The sequence below is a fragment of the Chanodichthys erythropterus genome, chromosome 3 (assembly GCF_024489055.1).
Source record: "Chanodichthys erythropterus isolate Z2021 chromosome 3, ASM2448905v1, whole genome shotgun sequence".
Classification (NCBI taxonomy): domain Eukaryota; kingdom Metazoa; phylum Chordata; class Actinopteri; order Cypriniformes; family Xenocyprididae; genus Chanodichthys; species Chanodichthys erythropterus.
Window position 1 is genome coordinate 39,157,551 of NC_090223.1, and position 18,331 is coordinate 39,175,881.

General features: G+C 37.3%; 1 protein-coding gene across 3 annotated transcripts in view; it reads right to left on the reverse strand.

Annotated features, from left to right (window-relative positions):
• Window positions 1–18,331, reverse strand: part of plekhh3 (pleckstrin homology, MyTH4 and FERM domain containing H3) — a 44,084-nt gene that overhangs the window by 6,625 nt on the left and 19,128 nt on the right. For 2 of the 3 annotated variants that reach the window (XM_067382175.1, XM_067382177.1), the window contains exons 3-9: window positions 11,783–11,871; window positions 9,655–9,837; window positions 7,038–7,195; window positions 5,748–5,871; window positions 3,643–3,949; window positions 2,664–2,871; window positions 1,506–1,642 (exon numbers count right to left, since the gene is read on the reverse strand). In XM_067382175.1, coding sequence (XP_067238276.1) covers window positions 1,506–1,642; window positions 2,664–2,871; window positions 3,643–3,949; window positions 5,748–5,871; window positions 7,038–7,195; window positions 9,655–9,837; window positions 11,783–11,871 — 1,206 coding nt within the window. Of the gene's footprint in view, window positions 1–1,505; window positions 1,643–2,663; window positions 2,872–3,642; window positions 3,950–5,747; window positions 5,872–7,037; window positions 7,196–9,654; window positions 9,838–11,782; window positions 11,872–16,267; window positions 16,675–18,331 lie in introns of those variants that run through there. The other variant, XM_067382176.1, reaches the window with a different exon arrangement.

Below are 18,331 nucleotides of genomic sequence, written 5' to 3' on the forward strand. Positions count from 1 at the left end.
TTAGTATTATTATTTAGATTTGATATTTAATAAATAAAGAATGAAGATTATTTATATTTTTATGTATATTACAGTGGCTCTCAGTCTTAGTGACTTGAATGGCCCCCATTGTCCAAAACAATATTTGTAGGCCTTTTAGCATTTTAATTTAGATTACAGTTATATTACATGAATATATAAATAATAGTTTATTAATTTAAATAGTTTTAATATACTTTTTATTACACTTATTTGTTATAATGTATTTAATATACATTTAATATTTCACATTTGTATTATTAGTGTTTATAAGTATATTTATCATTTATTCCTTAAATATTTAATATAATGAAGTAATATCTATAATGTTAATATATAACATCAATAAAAATGAAACCTTTAGATTTAGTTATTTCTTAAATATTTTTAATCTATAAATGTAAATTTATAAAAAGAAAAAAAAAAGTGTCTTTAAAGGGACAGTTCACCCAAAAATGAAAATTCTGTGTGACTTCCAGTGACTTGAAGAAGAAAAGAAGAAAGAAAAAAAAAAAAGTAGTATGAAAGTCAGTGGACCCTGTAAACTGTTTGGTTACCAACATTCTTCAAAATATCTTCTTTTGTGTTCAGCAGAAGAAAGAAATTCATACAGGTTTGGAACAACTTGAGATTTTTGGGTGAACTATCCCTTTAAGCACCCTAAAGCTGTTTTAGCTATGTTTACACAAGTCCACATGTCTTTAAGTAGCTCAGGAGACTTGCGATAACAAATTAAATCCTCCAACGCTCCCTAAACACACGACTAAAATCACCCCAACAGAGCGATGTCATCATTCTCAATCACATGACTCACCCTGATTCGCTCAGCTTTTTCTGCTGCATGTGCAGTTTTGCACGCGCGGGTTTGTGTTTGTGTGTGTACACATATGAGTGTGAGAGAAAGACTAGGCGTGTGTCCATGAACCCATTTCTGGGAAGAGTTGGCACTGAGACGTGCAAAAGCACACAGAGACAAACACAAACACACTTCCCAGAATAAAGCGGATGCCTTGAATTCTGGCTGGCTTGGCTTATCTCTCCTTCAGTTTGCCTTCCACATCAGTTAACGTGATGACATCAGTCTCACCTTGAGATGCCTGCTGGACCACTGAACACTAATAAAGAGCCACTTGTCCATTCTCACAGAGTGTGTGTGTGTGCATCAGGTGGGTTGGTTAAAGTGTGATAAAGTTTTGGGAAAGTGAATAAATCAAAGATAAAGAAAAAAACAGACCTGCACTGTACTGTACTGTGGTGCTAGCGTGGATGGTAGTATCATGGTACCTTGATGTATATTATGGTACTGAATGATTACCATATTCATGTAACATGGTCTTTACACAGTACTTAAAAAATACCATAGTATTGTCCGATTGTCACATATGTCCAACAAACTGGTATTGATGTGGTACTTTAGGTTTGGTACATTCAGCTATTTGTTGCATTCCACATAATACAATTGGTTGAAAAAATTTAGACTGAGTTACTTTTCAAATCTGGTGATGACATCAGCGATTATGGTGCTGCCTCCGATAGCTTTCTCCCAGCATGCATTCTGCTCAAAAAGAGCAAATGTGTTTCGGCTGTCCTGCAGCCCGAGGCGTTCCGCCATCTTCCTCACAACCTGGACAGAGAAAATGAGAGTGAGAAACAGTGTTGTTTTAGTGTTATTTATAAACTATTATAGTTTGAAGTCAATATTTGAATTTGTTTTTATTCGTATATTTTCAGTTTTTATTTTAATTTTAGTTTAAGTTTCAGTCATTCTATTCTGTGCTCTTGTCATTTTATTATATAGATGTAATAAAATGACAAAATGTAAATAAAGTTGAAATGAAATATAAATAAAAAACGTAAACATATACGTATACATACATACATACATACATATATATATATATATATATATATATATATATATATATATATACAAATATACATATACATATACATATATATATAATGTGTGTATGTATATATTTTATATACATACATATATATATATATATATATATATATATATATATATATATATATATATACACATATACATATATATACATATATAGATATATATATATATATATATATATATATATATATACATATACATATACATATACATATATATACATATACATATATATATATTATTTTATCTAATATTTATATTTTATTTCAGCTTTATTTCAATTAGCATAAACACTGACGAAAAAAAGAGAGAAAAATCCATGTTAAAATGAAACAAAGTCAATGAGTTCAAAGAGTTCACAAAGCATTGTTTATATGTGAAAATGCAATAATGTGTATACAGTACACATTCGGTTATATTTTTGCCAAAGACAATTGAAGAAAAATTCTCAAATATTTTCTTAAATTAATATACGCAAAAAAAATAAAATAATAATAATAATAATATTTTATTATATTAATAAATCAATGCATTTTCTTATATTTTTGTGGAAGGATAACTGCAAAAAGAGAAATCAATATTACTAAAAAAATAACTAATAAAATAAACTGCAAAATGAATGTGTCTTGATCTTATTGATAGTGTGCTAATGATGACTTCTTTTTGTGCCAAGAGTGGCACATGAGCCTAAGGTTCCCAATCCCTGCTGTAGAGGAAACGAGTGATGCAATACCTCATTAGCCGTAGTGTGCGAGGTGATTGGTATCTGGCAGCAGCCTGGTCCAGGGTAGTGCACAGTACACAGTATCTCCTGCCTTCCCATCAGCCCCTGGATCTCCTCCCAAGAGGGCACGCACTCACGGCCACGCGTCTTTTCTAGAGCCTGGGCTGTGAAGGACGCGTAGCTCTCAACCTCCGAGTCTGCACTCAAACTTTGAACCCTGACACATGGAGGAAGATATTAAAAGAAATAAGATTTCAAACTTTACAGGGACCATTCACAGAACTTCGCATCCAAACCACAAAATTTCCCTCCAAATAAAATCAGGGGGAAGTTGTGTGGCCTCTCTGTTTAGTTTGTCTGTTTGCGATATGAAGTGTCAGCCACTTGGTAATCACATGCATGGCGTAGGCCCTAATTGCGTTAAGTAAACACATGCGGGAAGCGTCTGGGGGCCTCAGGAGAACAGAGAGTCCTCCGTCTCCATTACACCAGCTGCCTCTGTAATCAAAGCTCTGTGGTCAACGCACCATTTCCTCACGGCACACTCATTTATTTAGCCATTCTCTTATTTTCTGCCCTTCTCCCCTGTCTATCCTCCGGCCTGGCAGTACTTTAAAAGTCAATTAGCCATGGGATGCAGAAAGCATTGTGCCGTTTCCCAACCCCTCAAGGAGAGGAAAAGAATGAGTGAACAGGAAGTGAACATTCCAATCCAGTCAACCTCAGGCATCCCATATTTCCTACACACTCAACCACAGGACCGGAGGCAGTGGTGCGTCTTTATACTCAAGGCCTTCTAGGTAACGTTTATGTGTGTATGTTAAGATCCGGCTGCACTGAAAAAAAGCGTACACATGGAAGTGTATATATAAAAAGCGTGGAGTGTATATATTCATCGTGCAATTCTTCAGATTAACCCTGCTGTTATGATGTAATGCCGACGCTGTCTGAGAGTATTATAAGTGTGTATTATTTGTGTGCAACTGACCTCTTGAGGTGAAAGCGCAGGTATTTTAGTATGCTGCAGCTGGGCAGGAAGGTGCAGCTCATGCAAGTGAGCAGCTGCCAGTATCTGAGCTGCGGGTTCGGCTGCGTCTGCACACTTGATTTGGTGACGCTGGTCTGTTTGATGAGCTGGCAGTAGAGTTCATCTCGGAGCGGCCGGAGGTCGAGGCAGGTCTGGAGGATGCCCTGTATGAGAGGAATGGGCTCACGGGCCAACTCTAACTGCTGGAGGCAGTTAAACAGCCTCACCGCCTCCTCACGGATGGATGTGTAGCCTTTACCAGCCATATCTAAGAAGAAGAGGGAGAGAAGGTGTGTTAACTGGCACAATGAGAAGAAATCGAGTAGGACAATATAAACCAGAAGCTTTAAGGACTCCCTACGGTTTTCCGTCAAAAAAAAAATGCTTGGTGTTTTAACATTTGAAAACAAACTATAATACTGTAATTTTACGCCGTTGTAAAGAAAAAACTAAAGTATTATTAAATTATTATTTTAAAATTTGATATATATTAAATACTTGACTTTACAGTGCAATTACAATAGTAATGTTTTATTTTGCTTAACATTTTAATTTCATAAATTTTATTACTGATGATGATAATGGGGATTAATATTATTATTATTATTATTTATATGTCATCACAACATTTCTTGCCAAATTGTGCATCTCTACAAACAAAATCAGCAAACCTGGAGGTTTTATTATTATTATTATTATTATTATTATTATTTAAAAATTTCATTTTAAAATGCAATAATAATTTTTATCAGAAAAATCACAATTAGATTTTCCCAAATCATGCAGACCTAAATCTCCATACTTCATTATTCATTCCTCTAAATTATTCTAATTACCAGTGAAATAATACAATTAAATGTAAGCAAATACACCATAATTTCTACAGATTTTTCAATTAGATTTAATTTATTTTAAACCTTTGACCAAGATTTGAAATAATAATATATATATATAAAATGGAATGCAGAAAATTATACTACATCCTAAAAACAGTAGTAACTGCAATAACTGTCCTGGAATATCACACCTTAGTCTCTGTCAAATAAAAGTGGTTGCAGGTCACAGTCAGATTCTTTTTTAAACCAATCAGAACACCTTTGAGATGATTTCTGCCTGCCAATCATTTTGCGCATTTAGAGGGACAGTCTATATATGTTGAGCCAGACACTGAAAGCGTGATCGATAAACTTCATGAGTTTGGAGGATGTACAATGTGTCAAGAACAGCTTACACAGCCAAATGTCCTTAAATTTGGCATGAAACTGACATTGTGATTGTCTGCTCTAAATTGGCATATACCGATGAGCCAAAACATTATGACCAGTCACAGGAAAATCATTGATCATCTCCTAACAGGGCCACATATTAGGGTCTGGGTAAGCTGACAATTAGTTCTAGTAGTCAACGTGTTGGATGCAAGATAAATGGGCAGGAATAAAGATCTGAGTGACTTTGACAAGTGCCAAATTGTTATGGCAAGGTGACTGGTTCAGAGTATGTCTGAATTGGCAAGGCTTGTGGGTTTACTAACAGTGGTCTAAGGAGAGACAAACCACAAACTGGACCTTGGAGCAGTGAAAGAAGTTAGCCTGGTCCAATGAGTCCCATTTTTCTTTACCACATGTGGACGGCTCTATACGTATGTGCCGTTTTCCTGGCGAAGTGATGGCACCAGGATGCACTGTGGTACGACGACAAGCCGGTGGAGGGAGTGTGATGCAATTTTTAATTTATGGTGAATTCAAAGAAATGGGAAGACAGATTTAAATAAAAAGACCAAAAAGTAACAAAACCAGAACAGAAGCAAGACTAAAGACTAAGGCTCTTCATCACTGAAGAAAGTTGAGCGCTTCAAAGCACTTGAAAACAGATGCTGATTTTGCTTTGCTTCTGCTTAACAGGTAAATATATTGCTTGTTCACCATGGTTACACCAAAGCGGCAGGGTTGTAGAAAGAGGGTGTGTGTCTTATCTAACTGGCTGATAGAAATGTTCTTCCAGGACTACATGAGCAGGTGTGTGTATGTGTGACATATGCAATATAAGTGTGTGTGCGTTTGACTCACGTGTGTGGTGGAGACTGCCGTAGGGGAAAGGCAGCAGTGGGGCATAGAGTGGGCTCTGCGTGTACCTCAGGATGGGATTATGCTGATAGATGTGCTCCACAACCTCTGGATTGAATTTATTCTCCTATACAAAAACAATGCACATAAACACATGTAATGCAAGGTCAATTAAAGACCTTGAAATAAATAAACAGATATATCTGCTGTGTACCATCATGTCTCCATAAACAGATAACCTCTTTGTTATGGGGTCGATAATGAAATGAGGAAATGATGTTTCAAATGTAAATGCTGTTTTGGGGAAACGGATGAGAGAGATGAAGGAAAGGGAAATTTCAGCTTACAGACCCTGGTCAAGGTCTGCTCTCTGTATGTGTGTATAATGAAAGCTGCTGTGTACATTTCAAGGGTGAATAAGGCCAGTTTATGTTTGTTGTGGGATGTTTGCTTATAATGGACCGGATAAACTAAACCAAGAACAGTTAAACATGTCAAGACCTCCTGCCATTACCACTATGTACCGTATGTGTGAGTTTGCGAGCAGTCAAATAAATAGTACACATAAATAATATGCTAAAAGAATAGCATAAATAGTATTGTAAACTTAAGTTTATTGTATGCATGTCAGTAGCTATATCTTCACCACAACAAAATTATATGGTAACAATTTTTTAAAAAAAAGCAATACAGCAAGAATATAATGTCTTTTAGCCATAACTATATTGAGAATACAGCACAGCCTCCTGTGTCTTATTACTTAATATCCACACATAACTTATCTTTAAAAGATATATAGCAATCACCGAGATCATTTAGGGGTCTGGCCACTTATCATTTCAACCACTGCGGTTTTCACGCCTGTCTGTCTGCCTGTCTGTCTGCTGTCTGTTTATATGCAACCTCAATGGGATTCCGTGGAGTTCTGTGGGATAGCAACTAACATCCTATTAATACAGATCTCTCCGAGAGTGCCGGCATTACATCATAACAAGAGGGATATTCTGAAGAGCTACTCGCTGCCTTCAAAACTATTTCCAGGGACACGAGATACCGAGCAGCACATCTATAAGTGTAAAATCACTAGCCAACAAACTAATAATAATATACTGGGGCAGAGAGATGACAGTGGGTGGGGTTTAGATGGTTTACACAAAGTGTCAGCGTATGTGTGTTATCCTCCTGACCATGGACTCTTTAGGAGCTAAGCTGCCATATATATGTATGTGTGTGCATGTGTATTCCCTGAAAAAAATATTGTTATATTATAGTTTATATATATTTATATATCACCTCAATGTCTCGTATGAGCAGCTGTGTTGGCGTCTCCACCGGCGCTTTGCTGTCGATGACTTTCTGCACTGCACACGCCCAGTGCACTGCCTCATTGTAGTGCTTTGTGAATAGTCTATAGCAATGCTTGCGGCCATACACTGTCAGACTCCAGTAACCTGTCACACACACACACACACACATTTCAAATATTTTAGTGCTGCACTTCAAAAAGAGAATTCATCAAAGCAGAGCAATACAAAAATAGAAACTCCTAACAATTACGAGAGTATGTACATAAAGTAAAAAAAAAAAAAAAATGCAATAAAACTTATATGTGCTTATACTGTTTCTGATTAAAGACAAATGTACTAGAGCTCCAGAATTCTGACAACCTCATATTTCACATGCCTGGCCTGCAGTAAATGTGTTCAGATGTTCCTAGAGTTCCTGAATCTGGATCTTTTATGAGGATCTTACTAATATATAATTTCTCCCTTGTTGTTAACTTTGGCAGTCAAAAGATTGATGCTTTGGTTCAAAACTGAGACATTTAAAGACACCAATTCTTTACAATCTCCATAAAGCCCACCAATCTCTCTAGACTAGGCAAGTTTTCGCTCTACACAATACTCACAAAGAACAATATCTAGCCAATTAAATATTTTAGAGCAGAACCATGTATATAATTTTTCTCTAATTCATTTCTATGACTATTCCAAGGTTAAATTCCTTGATTTTCCAGGTTTTTCAGGACCACTGTGTTTATAAGATTTGCAGGCCAAAATATTTGGTGTCCGCTGTAAACAACTCCCATTTCTTGGGCACGAAATTGTACCTCATTAATGGTTTCATTAAAGGATCTGTTTTACTCTGTGGACGAGCCAAAGCATTAGACATGATATTATATGACAAATTGTTTGTTAAAAGAAGAAGTCATTTCCATCGTGTCTGCTGTGCTGGATAATGAATGACTCCTGACCAACCACTGCCCTTGTACACACACTTTCAGACTTATACATACACTTTTATCTAGGAAAGTCCCTAAAGTTAATCTGGGAAAAGTTCAGAGTTTTGTGGACTGTGCTGTTGAAAGCCGCCATGTGAATATGTGTGTGTGTGTGCGCGTTTTATTCACATGGCACATGTTCAGCTGGAGTTCTGAGTCACACATACACACACACAAACACACACATACACACACACACACATATATACAGTATGACTAAGTCTTTGGGTCTGTCTGGTCATTGCCTACCATCTCCCCAGACAACAATGCATGTCGTTTGTCTTCCTTCATTTCTCATTTGGCCTCAAACAATCCTGCATTTCATTTCAAAGTCGATCAAAGTCTTCCCACAAGAAAGATTTCATGCCAATGTCGACAAGAGATCAACAGGTCTCACGGCTGCCCTGTGCCTGTGATCTGACCAAAAGATCTGCTCTCTCTGAAAAATGCATGTCATCGTGAGGACAAATCCTTAAACAGTGAATGAAATACTGTGTTTATCCTCCACTGGACTTTAAAAGGTAAGTTAACACCATTTACTAACCGTGATACAAGATAAGCAATTTTGTAAATATGTTTCTGCGATGTCAAACATGAATGAGGAGAGATTGATTGTGGAAGTAAAAAAAAAAAAAATTGAATATAATATGGTAAATAACAAGGACAACCTTAAAGGGGATAGTTCACCCAAAAATGAAAATTATGTCATCATTTTAGGCTTTATTATAAGTTAGGCTTTTATTCACATATGAACATACACACATAGAGCACATCACATATGGTAAACATCGTAGCTCACATGCTTGAGTAAACCTCATTGGTTGTCACACAACCAATCACCTTCCATGTTTACCATATGTGATGTGCTCTATGTGTGTGTCAATTGATGATTGTTTAGATGTATATCTCTTCACAACACTGAAAGCATATGAAACCGCTCAATTCATATGGATTTGTTTTACTACGCCTTTACGCATCTATGATTCCATTACCTGGACTTTCAACGGAGGAACAGAACCTTTCAGGTTTTACTTAAAATATTTTCATTTGTGTTTTGAAGATAAACAAAGGTCGTCTGGGTTCGGAACAACATGATAAATGTTGTTCCAAATGATGATAGAATTTGATTTTTTGACAGAACTATCCCTTTAAAATCATCACAGAATTCAGAGGATGTATTCTTAGTTTTACACTCTTTCAATGCAAACAGAAAGAACTACTCTGATTGGTTGTTTTTAACCCTCCTTTAAAGACATACTCAAAGGTAAAAATGATGCATAAATAAAGTAAAAAATCTATTTATAAACCAGAAAATGAAAAAAAAAAAATAGTCTCAGAAAAAAAATGTGCAAATAAAATGTACCTTTAGTGATACAACAGCTTATCAGTGGGGCGGTACTCTTAAAAAGACAACTTTGTACTTTATCTACCCCTTAAAGATGCCTATTATTTCCCTAAAGGTACGACTATTGATCTTTTAGGTGTAAATAAGGCACAAAGTTGTCCCTTCAAGGGCACTACTCCAGTGACACGCTATTGTGCCACTAAAGGTAAAATTTTTGCCCGAGAGTGTATACAATGATAGGGAATGGTCACTGTGACTACCTAGTTTATTTGCAGGTGTGTTACCTGTCTGTTTGTAGGTGTGTTTATCGGGCCACAGCACTGAGCAGAGGGATGTGAGTACAAGCGTGCCCAGTCTGCGAGCATCTCTGTCCGGACCGCTGTAGTAGTCGAGAGAGTCGGTGGTTAACACAAACCAGAACCTCCTCTGCCGGAGCCAGCCTCCCTGCACCTCTCGCAGGAGCCAGCCTGAAAAAGAAAGAGAAAAATATCCATATTATACAAACATTGTAACAGACCAATCTGAGAATATGAAGGTTTCACAGTGCTCATGCAGAGTCAGACTGAGTGCTCATGGAAAACGCCGGAACAGCACAAACCAGCCCGTCCACATCCAGTCGAGAGCAGCGTACCAAACCACCGCTCACACAACTTAATAGAGGGTTGTGTTAAGGTCACACTGGGAATAAAAATCTCCCTCCAGACCTTCAAACTAAGTTTGTTGGCTATGCACAAATGTGTATCAGAGCCAATAATCAAGAAACATTTCATGGGAGACAACCCTCATGACACTCGGACCATGTTACCTTTTTTCCGCTGTTGCTTGCAGATGTACTGCACCTGCTACCTTTCCCTTTGAATGTGTGTTTGTGTGTGTGAGAGTGTGAGTGAGTGAGTGAGTCAGCCAGACAGACTGGGGAAAGACTGTCTTATTTAGCAGCTCCGCAGGCCAGCATGAGACAGGCTGGCGGAGCATTTGGACCCCACTACACTAATATTACTCTGCCCTGCTTATTATTACTCATTACATGTGATTGAGTATTATTACCACTCCAGTGCAACAAATATCGCACAGTGCTCACATTTACACACTCTGAGATCATAGACAACCATGAATAACACACACACACACACACACACACACACACACACACTTAGACATTGTTCACCAACATTTAAGTTGCTGACCACATATTTAACTGTCTCAATTAGTGTGCACTGTGCAGTGTGTCAGCCAATCCGTGTGTCACTGATAATACTGCAAGCTATAACTGATGCATGTGTGTGTGGACTTCCCTATAGATTAGGGACAAAACTGTACACAAAAGTGAGCTAAAAATGAAAAAAATTCCTTTGGGTATTACTCATATTCATTTAAAAATCTATTTATAAATATGCATAATTTTTTTCATGTAAATATTTTTAATAGTTGGGTTTGTGTCAGATTGATTAATATTGTTTTTTTCCCAACAAATAACAATACTGATTATTAGTGTTCAATAACCGATAATAAATAATGCAACATTTAAAAATTGATAATAAGTTAAAAATAATAATGTTTCTTTAGCATGAAATCATCATATCAGAATGATTCCCGAAGGATCATGTGACACTGAAGACTGGAGTAATGATGCTGGAAATTCAGCTTTGACATCACAGGAAAAAAAATTATTTTAAAATATATTCATATAGAAAGCAATTATTTTAAGTTGTAATAATATTTCACAACATTCCCGCTTTATTGTATTTTTTATCAAATAAATGCAGCCTTCACAAGCATAAAATATTAGACAATACCCAGATTTTGAACCGCAGTATCTGTAAATAATTATCAATAATGATTATGTTTAAAATCATTAATGTCTGCAAACAAAATTGGTTAATTTTATTCAGTTTATTTGAGTTAAATTATAGTAATATAGTGTTATATAATATGATAAATATAATATAATATAATATTTACCTTTATTTTAAAATCTATGGTATGTCCCCAATTTCACTTTTTCACTTTCTGAGACCAATTTAAAGGCATGTTTCAGGGACAAGACTTGCTTTTAGGGATAAGGTTATATTTAGGTTAAGGGTAGGTTTAGAGTAAGGGTTCAGGTTAGGCACTTCATTGTGATGTGTAAGGTTAGGGTAAGGAGTTAGAAAATGCTTTGTGTCAATGAATGTCCTCAAAGATAAAGTTACCAGGTTGTCATAAAACAAACAAACAAAAAAACATCTTAGAAATTGCAATCTTCACAATAAAACTGAAACAATTAAAAATCTGATTCAGTTCAGATCTGATTCCAAGTGACCAGTAGAATCATTGTTAATAATGGACATTGTTATACCCACAAATGCACCAATGCATGCAAACAATACATCTGGTCTTATAGCCATAATGACATATGAATTTCTTTCTCACCCTTCACGAGCACCTCTGGGTCTTCGTCCATCGTCATCTTGCTCTTCTGCATGATGAGACTTCTCTTCTCCTCAGGAACTCCTGACAGACTGAACAACATGGAACACAACACAGACGTCAGCAATGTGCCTACTGTAACCCAGTAAGTACTGTACAACCCCCTCCCCTGGCCCCCAAAACACACACACACACACACACACACACACACACACTCATATATGCACACCCATCCCTTGAGGAAAGCTGGGGTCAACATCATAATTCTGCTGCTAAAACGGACCCCAACATAGCATGAAACCACTTCGCATATGCAGACATTTCACATCTCGCAGACAAACACAACACACACACGCACATCTCTCCACCCTCCACCACCATGGCCAGGCAAGCAGAGCTTTATCGGTCTGGCAGCCAGGGAAAAGACTGAAAATAAACGTGACTAAGAGACGCCAAGGACACTCGCACGCAAAGAGAGAACTAGGAAGAGACGCGGAGAACAAGAGTGGTCTAGGGGCAAGAAAATAGTTGTCACTAAAATTCACATGGCTTGGGAGAAAGAAAAAAAATTGGTATAAAAATTGCTATACTATAAAGGAGCTTAAGGGAACACTCCCCATCACTGGGTCATGGACAAATATATGGAATGTTGCTGATTTGATTCCTGTGAGAAAAAAGTCATACTGTCATCATCATGGATAAAAATCAAGGCCACAAGTGTCTACTGTACACTTGGACAAAAAGAGCAGAATAACAACTTGTAACGAACAGGTAAAAGATTAGTTAAAGGACATCAGTAGCTAACAACTGATTTGAGGAATGCTGGGAGCACAAGCACCTTGAAGCAGACAGTGACAGATAGATAATCACTCTGATAACACTGGCACTCAGTGGGTTTAAAACACACACACACAAATGTGGGGCTGTATTGGAGGAATTGAATGTGGCAGTGTGTTGGTTAATCAAACAAGACATTCCTGACTCAAACTCCTTGTTATCTGAAGTCAGAACTTCATTTGACACTAATTATTTGGACTGGCTAGTTTCTCACCCAAATTAGCCATTTGTTAATTCAATCAAGTTGAGAGACCGGAAAACATGGTACTGCTAAATAATAGCATAATATTATGATGATATAATAATATGGTACTGCTATACCATGCTATAATAGTATGGCCAATATGGTACATCAATAATAATACCTTAATATTCTTTGTAATACCTTAGAAATCCATGTATATACTATAGTACATGGGTGGTAAATATTTATATCACACAGCTTAATAATGACAACATCTTTTATCGTTTGTAAGTGAACATTTGCTTTATGTTAAAGCAGTTCTACATTATGGCTGCAGACTTTCTGATGCTGTGTTTTGAAGCCTGCCAATCAGGCCTAAGACTATGCTGCCTCTTCACTCACCTCAGATACGATAGTTGAGTATTTTTGTGTTCTTTGAATCTCTCGAACCATATCGATGCTCTGTACATTTATTTACAGGACTGTTTACAAGTGTATATGTGTAATGGAGATGCAGTGGTCGATCCCTGCGGATTTGCATCACTCTCTAATTTAAGTTGAAGCTTAGACAGAGTCAAGAGTTTACAGACATCCATCAGGAAGAGGGAGAGAGAGTGAGAGAGTGAGAGAGAGAGAGGCAGGCAACACAAAAAGAGGAAGCCTCCATTCGCAAGAGCTGTGAAAGCTGGAATCAGCCGGTCAGAACCTGCCAGAACCGGTTTATGGATCAGAGCAGAATCAAGATCAGCAATCCGGTTTTAACAAAAAAACCTTCTCTGTCCCTCAGGCATGAGAATAACCCTCATCCTAATCTAGACAGCATTAACACACACATACACACACACAGATAAAATGAGCCTAGCTCTATCTCTGCTGGAGGCTGCTGGAATGAGACCAGCACGCAGATACAGATAAACATGCTCTGCTATATAGAGACTTTAGAGGGCAGTAAGATATCTTATGGATATGGGGTATAAAAGTGGAAATGAGCTTTATGACTCAGGAACTGTTTTACTGTCTAGACTATCAGTAAAACTAAAAAAAGTTTTTATGAATATGGGGTCCACAGAAGTCTGTGACGGTGACCTAAAAGGATAAATATTTTGGTGCTAAACTGAAAAACCGGAGCAGCAGGCGATGACTGATCCAGATCAGAGTCAGTGCACGCCTCAATTCACTTAAAAGTTAGAGAGAGATATGAAACACTGACTCATCAGATAATCTCTTACCTCTGTACAGAACATGACAGTACAGGAGCCCGTAATATTCAACAGCAAAAAGTAAAAAAAAAAAAAAAATAGGAACTCATAATCTAAGGCCTGATTCCAACAGCATGCATATGCAGCATGTAATTGGCACTGTGGCGTAACTGCAACAGCAGACTCACAATATGCACAGAGTTTTGGTTATATACTAGGGCCATGGCTCTGTATACTGTAGAAAAAGTGATTTCAGGGTTATTCTGAATACTTTCTTCTGGATGGATGGATGGATGGATGGATGGATGGATGGATGGATGGATGGATGGATGGATGGATGGATGGATGGATGGATGGATGGATGGATGGATGGATGGATGGATGGATGGATGGATGGATGGATGGATGGATGGATGGATGGATGGATGGATGGATGGATGGATGGTCCGAGATCGCATTCAGAGTAGGTACTACATTTGAATTTGAGTTTACTTCACGAGTATTAAAAAAGTATGTTCTATATAGTATGAACGAATTTCGGAACATACTACATCTGCCATGTTGTTACTGTCACGTGACCTACCTTTCATTGTCACATGACGCTTCATTTCCATTCATAAATCCCCTCCCATGGCCTCATGGGGCAGTAAAGTGTCCACCGAATGGCCACTTCAGAATCTCGGCGGAAGTAGTAGGTCATCTGGGGACTTTTTGCCTGCTGTTTTTCGAACACTATGTATTCAGACATACTACTCTTTTGGCATCTTCAGTAGGGAAGTATTTGATTTCAGATGCAGTGGTAGATAAATAGATATGACGAAGGAACAATCAATAGATTGATAGACATATCAAGACATCTCTATAGTGAAGAATGGCTCTTGATAACAGAATGGTTTCTGAAGAACCTTTATTGTTTAAAGTGCAGGCGTGATCACAAAACCATGTTATCTGCCCTTTTCTCTGGGAAAATACAGTTAGTGAGTAAAAAAAGCAAGAAAGGCAGGAAGTAAGGGTTAGAGTAGTTGGGCTTTGGCTGTCTAAACAGTGGTGCCCTTTTGAGTGAATGAGCCACTCTTGATCAATATGAGCACCTTGGACCCTCAGAGCCAGATAACACGCAACACAATTACATGTCGTTGATTACCTAACAATACTAGCTCCCGATCGACACGAAGCAGGTCACGTCTCGTTCAAACCTTTCAAAGTATACATGTACACATGCGTAGCAGTGCGCGCGCACACACACACACACACACACACACGTGTCTGTGCAGTTATTGTGTGTCTGAACTTGAAATGCCACACCTACACATGAAGGCACTGATAAAGCACGGGGTTTGGCGTGGTATGACTGTTTGATCTATTGTATAGGATAAGAGTGGCGCACAGTGACATCAGCATGGCACTAGGCCAAACCTATGCACTCACTCTCGGCCATCCTGCCAGTTGAATGAGGAAGAAGAAAGTAATATTTCCTCTATAGAAAAAGGAATGTTGAAATGAACGAGAAACTGCCATTCTGACTGAAAATATTTTAAACGATTAATATGTAGCATGATGAGATCATCATGTATGTTTACAGATTGTGTGGATATGTTTGCCCAAATTAATATTTTATTGTTTAGACACTGCTCTTTGATTGCCGATACTTTGCCTCATGTCATGTGACTACACAATTTACATCTTAAAGGTGCAATATGTAATATTTTGAAGTAAAATATTTGTTAAAATTGTGAGAAAATAGCAATTTTAACCAAGGCTAAGGAGTCGCCTGTCAATTGCGTCATACCCGCGTTACCCTCGGTTTCCGGTTTTATTTTGTAGAAACCATGGAAACACCAAAGACGCTTTAATATTTACATGTTTTAACATGTATTATAAACAAGGGAACAACTGTTTCAATATATTTATAGACAGAAAACTAATTGTTGTTATATAGCTAAACACGTTTAGTCTTATTGTTTAAATCTAATTTTCAGATTTTTTGTGAGTACCATGATTTTACCACTATTTTGTGAAGGAGCTAACATTAACATAATCAGATATTTTTAGTAACATCATACAATATGTTTTAAAATTAATTGCATGCCATTTATCAACACAAGCCATCCAGCGTTTAATATGATATTCTAAAATCGATCTAGCTTACTGCAGTGTGTCTCAAACAAGCGTCTCATAACAGCCACCGAGCGAACGCACAAAGTAACGTTATAACATCATTTTCAACACACTCAGATGTATCTAATATGATAAACAGAGCTGCGTTACCTCATACTCATGACCGGAAAAGCAGAAACTGCGCCGGCGACTGTGGCATAATAAAAGGTCCGCTGCTCATGCCGTGTGTTGCGCAATTGCTCCGGCGGCCTCGTTCAGCTCCCACAACACTCTCTCCTGCTTCATACTAGAGTACCGTTAATAAATCACATCCATGAATATGATTTCTCCCAGAGTCCTATCCCAATTCTTTTCCACCGGCTGTGAGGTGAAGACCACCAAAAGCTACGCCTTTGTTTTGAATAGGCCTCTAGCGACCTCTAGTGGACAGAAAATATTACATATTGCACCTTTAAAGGGTTAGTTCACCAAAAAAATGGTAATTTACTCACCATCAAGCCATCCTAGGTGTATATGACTTTCTTCTTTCAGCCAAACACAATTGGGGTTATATTTAAAAAAAATATTCTGGCTTTTCCCAGCTTTATAATGGGAGTTAATGATACCAGAGATTTTGAAGCCCAAAAAAGCACATCCATCAATCATAAAAGTAATCCATACGGCTCCAGGGGGTTAATAAAGGCCTTCTGAAGTGAAGCCATGGGTTTTTGTAAAAAAAAAAAAAAATCAATATTTATAGTCCCCCTGTAGTCAATAATTTTATCCCTTAAAACTCATCTTTTTCAAAATGCCATATTTAAACATGATTTTTTTTCCTGTGAAAAAATGTCTTCATGCCTTAAAATAGCTTGAATTTAACTCTACACCCTTGCCTCATTTAGTATACGCGGATCAATGCAAATTAGCCTCGCTCACGCCATCTCAGAGATAAACTCGCTCAACTTACTGAGGTAAACGCTGCACAATGGTATCGCTCTTTACAACATCAGACACATAATAGTAATTAATATGATTAGCCTTTTGCTTGACTATGTTATCAAACAGCTAATTATGTATTGCTAATGTTACACAAATCATGTTCCCATTCGCAAGTCAGACAGCGGTCTTCTAACAATCAGTATCCTTACAAATGCTTTGAACAACTCAGAAAGTCGGTGGAGAAAGGCATATAGTTCATCATAATCGTAATATACATCATACATCCGCCATATAGCTAAATCTACAAGATTTTTCATATCAACAAAAAACATATCGGGATCACCTGGCTTCTCAAGACTCCCCTGCTAGTTAATGATATGCTAAATCCTGCCGGCATGTTGACGTGATTGGTTACAAGGTAGTTTGTGACGTCACAGACACCAGTGATTTCAAACCACGGGTTTGAGACTGTCTTTTTTTTTAATGCAGTTTTAAGGGGAAAAAATACTGGTGTTGACATATGAATTTGCACATGGTTTGTCTTAAAGTATAACAAAAACACCACATAGACATAAACAACATTAAAACTTGACGTAGGATGTAGGAGTAGCATAAATTTGAGTAGACAGCTCTCGTGGTTCAAACAAATAGGGATGGGAAACAAACTCAAGCTCCTCTTCTCTGATATTAAAATCCTCAGAGATTTCCCTTTAAAAACTTTTGTTCTAATTCATGACTGGTGTTTTGCTTTGCTTTATCCTCTGTGCTTCTGCATTCATCAATACGTCACATGTCAGGTCAGAGGTCACTCTTCCACCGGAACTAGACTTGTATACGGCAGTTGCTGGAAGCCAGTTATTATAGTATATAAAGTTTTAAATATGGATATTTCTCTTACAAAAACCCATCGCTTCACTTCATAAGCCATTTATTAACCCACTGGAGACGGATTATGGATTACATTTATAATGGACGAATGTGCTTTTTGTTACTTCAAAAACTCGGGCACAATTCAATCCCATTACAAAGCTGGAAAGAGCCAGGATAATATAACTCCAACTGTGTTAGGCTGAAAGAATAAAGTCATATACACCTAGGATGGCTTGAGGGTGAGTAAATTTTGGGATAAATTTCATTTTTGGATGAACTAACCCTTTAAATTTTCCTATCAAAATGATTGGCTCCTATGGCTCTTTAATGTAAAGTATTTACCACTGATTGCAGATGAAATTTGGCAAAGCACTTGTCGAATTCTAAAATCTAATTCATTTATTACATGTAATAAAAGAGCCACAA